General features: G+C 46.4%; 1 protein-coding gene across 2 annotated transcripts in view; it reads right to left on the bottom strand.

Annotated features, from left to right (window-relative positions):
- Window positions 1-3,117: 3,117 nt before the first annotated feature.
- The window catches only part of CDK12 (cyclin dependent kinase 12), a 30,799-nt gene continuing 26,547 nt past the window's right edge, over window positions 3,118-7,369 (bottom strand). Inside the window, exons 13-14 of one of the 2 annotated variants that reach the window (XM_033171217.1) lie at window positions 6,425-6,877; window positions 3,118-5,011 (exon numbers count right to left, since the gene is read on the bottom strand). In XM_033171217.1, coding sequence (XP_033027108.1) covers window positions 4,299-5,011; window positions 6,425-6,877 — 1,166 coding nt within the window. In that variant the 3' untranslated portion in view covers window positions 3,118-4,298. The remainder of the gene's footprint in view (window positions 5,012-6,424; window positions 6,878-7,369) is intronic. The other variant, XM_033171218.1, reaches the window with a different exon arrangement.

The following is a 7,369-nucleotide window of genomic DNA, read 5'->3' as shown; positions in this document are numbered from 1 at the left end:
CTTCTCCCCTGCTTCAATTTGCAGGTTACTCTGAGCTTACTAGCTGGAATTTGGTAGCCTGCTGAATATAATTCTAGAAATACAGAAGAGATGTGAACATGTGATGGGTCACAGCTGTGTACAACTCAAGGAGAAAACAGCAGCTTATTGTAGGGAAGTAGATACAAGACAAGGGCTTTCAAACTTTGCGTCTTCAGGGATTTCTTTCAGAGTTACACATATGTTCTCCTGCATGTTCCAGAGAAATGAGGGTTATGTTTCAGGGCACACACTTAGTTCATACGCATGCATGTGTAATAGTGTAATTTGTTTAATTATAACGGACAATCAAGCTGAGCCACAAATTTAGCTCTTAGCTTCCTGGCTAAGTTCGTGTGAGGCACTGAGCTAATCTTTTGGGCCTTGTCCTTCCCTTCCATGAACTGAGAATGCAACCTAATATTCTTCTAAATGTGTATGCTGCACAGGAAAAAAAATCAGAAGCAGAGGGCCAGCTGTATTTCAGGGAAGCTTGGTTGCCACCAGTGAACTTCTCAGTTAGGCACCCCGATGAGCTTTCCAAGGAATTTCCTGGAATTCCATTTAAAAACTGCTGCCATCTCTGTACAGTACATTGAGGTTTTCTGCCGACAGACCCTGCACGACTTCATATGTATCTCCCCAACTATAAGGGCTAGAAATGTCTTTTTAAAAGGGGGGGGGATCTGAAAGCCTGGATCTGTGTGAGTCATCTCTCTCTCCCCCCCCCCCCCAAGTTTGTGCAATTTTTTTGGAAATGAGCTCCAGCAATGTTCCATTAGGGTTTCCACTGCCCAGCTGCTGGCATTTCACAAGTAAAACTGCTGTGTTAATTAACAGTAGTGGAAGCTGAAAAAAACAGATTTGATTAGGCTGTACCTGCTGACAGACAAGGTCCAGCCATGCTCTGTCAGGTCATACACATATTAGCTATTTCCTGTTTGTGCGTGTGTCAACTGAATGCTTCCAACTGCTGCATCCAAGCCATGCCAAGTTCTGCCTGTGTTGTTTGTTACATGCGTTAGGTCTTTCACAAGTCATAACCTGGGGCAACAGGTTAGGGGTGAAGTCGTTCCATGTGACTGTCAGGTAAGAAATAGTGCATGCATAAACATGATTTTATGAAGCAAGGATTTGCGCTACTCAGAAGTATTTGCCATTTTGTTAAGCAACTAAAATTGGTGCGATACAGCATAGGTACACTTTTCCACATCTGATGGATCAGACGTCTCCCCACAATTATTATTTTTTAAGATTCTCCAAAGGAGGGTCCCCGAGTTTATCCAAGTGGGACTTATTGGGATCCTGATCCTCATGTGTAGGACATATTTACTCCCCTTTCAATGCTCGCCATCATCTCTCTTGCCTCCTAAAACACTAAACTTGGGCACAGCGACTCCTTAAAGATGCACCCTTTCCACACAACACCCAAAGAGGATGCGTGACAATGAAGACTAGGACGCCACCATTTAGCATAGGGCAGATGTCATGCAAAATAAGCTGTGGCCCAAGGGTAAACAATTCAGGTGCAAAGTTGTTCCATGTGACATTCTAATTGAGGAGCAGCAACTCAAGGAATGTCACCGTGGGCATTTAAAAATAATAATAATAACCCCATCTTGTATGAAAACTGGCAACGCAGCTGCTGGGAACTTTGGGGCCAAAATGAGGGAGGGTTTTATTATGAACTACCCCCTTCATTCCCTTGAAACTCAAGGTGATACCTTACTTTGGGTTAAAGACTCAAAACTGATTGGATTCTGTAAACTCCATACTTTCCTCAGCTGGGTATGGCTGCTGAGACTCAACACTAGAAAGGGGTGGGGGGGGGTGGGAATCTTCATACCAGAGTATACCTTCCTAAGTAGTTTTTCCTTGGAGGATCTGAGGCAGTAAAGGAAGCGTGTTAAGTCAGAATCTGCAAGACCCTGCATGAAAAGGGTGGTCAAATTCCTTCAGGTGAGCAGGTTTATGACAAGAGCAAAAAAAGAAAATTAATGGCCACATGGCTGAATGGCAGCAATTGTGTTTTCCCGTGGAGAGAGGAAGGGAGGTGGAGAGGACGGAGTAGAGGAGAGACATGTCTGAGAACTCCATGACAGCTTAAAAATGCCAAGGCCCAAAACATCAGGAAACTGAAGAAGGGAAAAGAAAAAAAGAGAAATGTTTAAATAAATGCCTGGGAGAAGTCTCTCCTTTTTATTTACCATATTCTGCATGTACAGTACTCTCTCTCTCTCTCTTTTTTTTCTTTGCATGTTAGGCATGAACTCATAACTGAATTAAAAAAAACACACACACATACAAAATGTACACTTGGAATTTTGCAAACTTACTACACTTTGAAGGAAGCAGGTTGTGGGTTTTTTGTTTGTTTGTCAATACAAGGTGGCACATATTATACTTAACAGTGCCTACCCCCAACCTCCACAGAACTCTTTCTAAAAAGGCCGTTTCAACTCCCTTGTACCACACCAGGCTCTCCTGTCCATGTGTTTTAAGGCATTTCCCCCTGCCCTCAGCAGCAGTGTGCTACACAGAGGCAGCTTTTCTTTTGTATTACCTGTATATGAAAGCAAGAAGATTCCGTTCTTCTTTTGTAAAGTAAAGACCAGAAGCTGGAGCTAAAACTCCCTCTGCCCCCTGCAATTTCTGACATGCTTCTCCCCTTTGAACATTGTCAAGTTTAAAAGGGGAATGATCCCCCCACCCCAAGAAATTAGTCACCCTTCCAAGTTTCTACTTGTTTTTACCTGCAAACACCCCCCACAAAAAAACCAGGCTTGCTGTCCTTTCACAGTAAAAATCTATGTCTTTCAAAATATTTTTTTTTGGGGGGGGGAACAAATTAACCAGAGCAGGTGGAACTGCTAAAGCCGTTAAAAGTATATAAACTGATCCTCACTGCAGTATCAGTGAGGAAAGCTGTGGACAGAGCTGCTTTTTAACATTGACAACAACGAAATCGCACAAGAGACAGTAAACACTTGTTAACCATTCGGAAGATTGAAAACGCCAATCCTGCTTGTTCGGCTCCTGTCTGCCCCGACCGCTCTCAGCTTCGATCTTAAGCTCACTGCACCCTGAAGAACTTAAGGATTACAAAGCTTTTGGTTTTTATTTTATTTTTAGCCATTAACTTTGGCCTTAAGAACTTCCAACAAAAAGACACTCACCATTCTTAAGAGAGAAAATTCAAAAAAAGAAGAAGAAGAAAACATCCAAAAGTCAACGGACTCGTGGACACTACAGAAATTCAGTTCAGCTAAAGGTCTGGAAGGTGAGTATGAGGCAGCACGAGGCCTTTCACAGTAAAACAAGGGACAGCTAGCCAGGAGAAGAATGGTAGCATCCTGTCTTTTCATCATGTGAAGAAGATGTGGCTAAGAACGGGGTGGGGAGAGAAATATCCCGGATCTTACAGAACATAAACCAAATCCTCCCAGTTCATTATAAAAGGTATGTAGGCACCATCTGACAAATCTTGAAATTCAAGGAGGCAAAGGAAAACAAAACAACGCATTGCCTTTGCAATACTGAGGCTGGATCTTACACATACAGTGGAACAATGCGGCAGAATGAGTTTTACCACTGGGAGGGGGGCCCAAACCCATAATTTTGCCTCCTGGAAAACAGCAAGACTAGCACAATGGAGAGAAGGACTGGGCTACAATCTCACTCCCAGGTATGCTAGGCTTTCTGTGTGCAGGGAGGCAAGTTGTAGTGTGTGTTCATGCGCATGGATTCAAAAAGGGGAGGTTCCCCCGCCTGCAATCAGGAGCAGTACGGCTCTTTCTGCCACCTCATTCTGCTGCAGAGGAAACGATTCAGTTTTTTCCAGACTCTCAGCGGGGCTCACTCTCACAAATAAATGGCTCAAGGCTAGCAAACACATTCGGTTCATGTTTCCAATTTATTATTATGACTTCTTTAAGGATCCTTTCCTTCTCCCACCACCTTTGAGTGGGGAAACCCAAATCAGTAGGTCTTTGGGTATGGGAAAATGTAAAATAAAAAAAAAGGAAGAGGGAAAAAAGGCCAAGGTCTTCATTCTAAAGCCCCACGGTGGAGTGGGGGAGAGAACAGCAGCAGCAGCAGCAGCCTGGTGAGCAGAAAGGGAGCAGGAGGGGAAAGTATCAACAATAAACCATTTCTGTGGTGGGCTGGAGGTGGGCAGTCGTTTGCCCCGACAAACTGGCTGCTGGAAAGGTCAAGAGGGGAAAAGGATGGTAAAACACCACTGAAAAAAAAGGTACCAATTCCCCCCTCTGCAGTCATTTTTAGTAAGGTAACCCTCTTCCTCGACCTCCTCTTGGAGGCAATCTACTCTGCCCGCGAAAGGCTTTTCCGTAAGCAGCGGATTGGACCGGGTTCCCCCACGTGTGACTTGTTCCTGTGTCACTAGAACTAGCGTTTGCCACTCCCACCTCACTGTAGTTGTGAATTTTGGCCTCTGGGTGCACCAGTGTGTTGTTGCTCCCCTCGGTGGCTTTGATGAAGGACTGGCCAACGGCAGAATGCATCCCTAAGGGGATCCGGGCGAAGCGGAGATCCTGGTCCCCCGGGAACTGAACCGATCCTGCGCCCTGGTAGCTGCTTGACTCCCCGAGGTGACTTGAGGAGCCCAGAAATGTCCTACTTTTCCCCAAGGTCTGAGGCGACGTCTCCGCTGTTAAAGTCTGGCTGGAATTCCGCTCGTCGACATCGAAGCTGCTTCCCTCGGGCCCGTCGGTGCTGTAAGTCCTGGATGAGGTTTGCGACCGGGTATAATCCGAGGAAGGCCTCACAGCTTGGGGTTCGTGCTCTGGGTGGCTCGGCAGCCCTGCCTCTTGCTGGGATAAAAGGTGGAGGAGGGCAGCCGTCACGGCCGGGTTAAAGTCCTGAGCTGCGTTGGAGATGTTCTCCTCGGCCAGGTTGGGCGGCGGAGGCGGCAGCGGCGGAGGTCCTGGAGGCTCGGGGGGTCTCTTCTCTGGTGGGAGAATGTGAGGACAGGCTGTGGAATGGTTACTTCTTTTAAACACCATCTTAAAAGTCACACGCGAACAAACATCAAAACATTTCAGACACGGACTCATGGGGAGGGGGGCCATAGGTCATGCTCTGTGTGCAAAAGATCCCGGGTGACCGCCCACTAGAAGGCTCTGAGATAGCAAGGCTTGAAAGGCCTCTTCCCGAGATCTTTCAAGAGCTGCTACTAAGTCAGGGAAATGGTAGGAGGTACAGAATTCTATGTAGGGCTAGGTGTGTGTACTCTTGATGTTTTTAAAGGAACAGAAACAAAAACAAAACTTAATTAACCAAGGGAACCCACATTGTGTGACATGAATAGAAAATGGAAAAAGGGAAAATGGGGAAAAAAGTTATTCTATTTGCTTCATATTACTATGTTCATTTTACTATGGCTAGTCATGGGGAGTTGCAAAGTCCTAGGCGGAGCCCCAAAGTCCCACCCGCAGGAAATAAGGCTGAGCCTCTCCTTTGGCATCTGAGAATTCAGCAAATATTGCCAACGTGCTTTCAAGAGTATCTTTGCAAACAAAAGGAGTAGAAACTTGCTCCCTTAAAAAGCAAACGAAAGGAAGAAAACTTGTGCCTTCACCCAGGTGGGGTAAGATTTCCTCTTAACCCATTTCCCCAACAAAGAAGTTCAGCTCCTGTTTTCCTTCTAGCTTAGCCACAGACTCAAAAAAGAATTTTTAGGAGTTTCCATCCTATTCTCAGGGTGCATTATGACATTTGAAGATGAAAGTTATGGTACATTAAACATGCATGCAGTGTAGCAAGCAAAGAGGTATGAGCAATACTTGATCAAAACATTCAGGGCGGGGGGAAACCCACATGGCAGAAAGCCTCCCATGACTACCATTTCAGAATGTGGGGGGAGAACTGCTTATTTAAAATGCTTTTTTTACACATGGAAAGACAGCACAGGCAGAACAAGTGCTCTAGCCTTGCCTTCTCACTGCCATGTCAGCTTCTTACGTGTATGGAAGTTTAGGCCTGGAGAATATTTACGAAGTCAGCTCCCAAATTGCTTTCTAATGTGGTAGAATCCACATGAGATTGTCTGTCTGAATGTCAGAACCAGTCCTGTGTGATATGTCTTACAGTGGCTGCCACTACTTAAATTCAGGTGGCAATTCCGATGTGCAAATGGCTTCCTACTCTTAAAGCCACGCGGAGAAGTAGATTGTATTATTGTCTTGCCTTAACGCAGGAGGGAGCAGCCTGACCATGAACTTCTGATGGGGATTTTGCTGCCAGATTCCACACACACTCAAGAGAAGACTACCAGGCTTGGTTAAAGAATATTCAAAGTGCTTTTTATTTACCGCTTGGAAAGCCCCCACATCCTTCCCCTCCTTATGTCCCAGGAGCAAGAGGGGGGGATGCTGCGATTATTTACCTGTAGTTTCCTCCTGAGGCAAAGTGGGGGTCTTCCGTGGCCCCCGCAGCTCACTGCTCTTCTCCCCGTTGTTCTCCTCCACGTTTCCTGCCGGCTCCTGGGTCTTGATGAGCTGGCTCAGCAAAACCGCCAGCATGCTCTGCATGTCTCCCTGAGTGTTCGCCACTTCCGGGGTGGCTTGCTCTTCTGACGGCTGGGCTGGCTGGGGCTGCTCCTCAACAGCTGCTTCCTCTTCGGACGCTTTCTGAGAGTCCTGCGGCTGCGTGGTGGCTTCATTGAGTGCATTGATGGACTGGTTGAGGGCTTCCAGCTGTTGCTGCATCTCTGGGTTTGAGTGGATGTTCAGCAGCTGAGCCATCTGTGGGACGCTAAGGTCCGTCTGGCTCTGCAACAAGTTCAGCAAGACAGCCAGCTCGCTCTGATTCAGTTGCTGCGTGATGTCACCGAGGCCGGCTGCAAACGCCAAGGAAGGCCGCCAGAAGACAAAAACAAAACAAAACAAAACAAAGCAGAGCATTAGGAAAGGAATAGCAGAAGGCAGTCCATAACCATCCACATGTGCAATCAGACACCTGCCTCACTCCACCTTCTACAACAACAACCAAAACCAGAGCTATTAAGGGCATGGAGAGTCCAAGGATGGAGACATGGTGGGGAGCCATTCTCAGGATGAGTACCCCCTCATTGGACAGACCAGGAAGTGCTCTGTGCCCTGCTGGTGGGTTTGACTATACAGGGTGGGATAGCAGGTGTGGACAGGAAGCCACAGGAGGTTTCAGTCTTGCTCCTGTACAGACACAGACCTAGTGCTACTCTGGAATCTTTTCTATTCAACCCAGTTAATAATAATAATAATAATTAATAATAATAATAATACCCTGCCCACCTGACTGGGTTGCCCCAGTTTCACTTTCCTACTAGTCCATGCTATCTCCAGCTATCACC

Source organism: Lacerta agilis, chromosome 14 (assembly GCF_009819535.1).
Source record: "Lacerta agilis isolate rLacAgi1 chromosome 14, rLacAgi1.pri, whole genome shotgun sequence".
Lineage (NCBI taxonomy): Eukaryota > Metazoa > Chordata > Lepidosauria > Squamata > Lacertidae > Lacerta > Lacerta agilis.
This window is presented reverse-complemented; position numbering and strand designations above follow the sequence as displayed.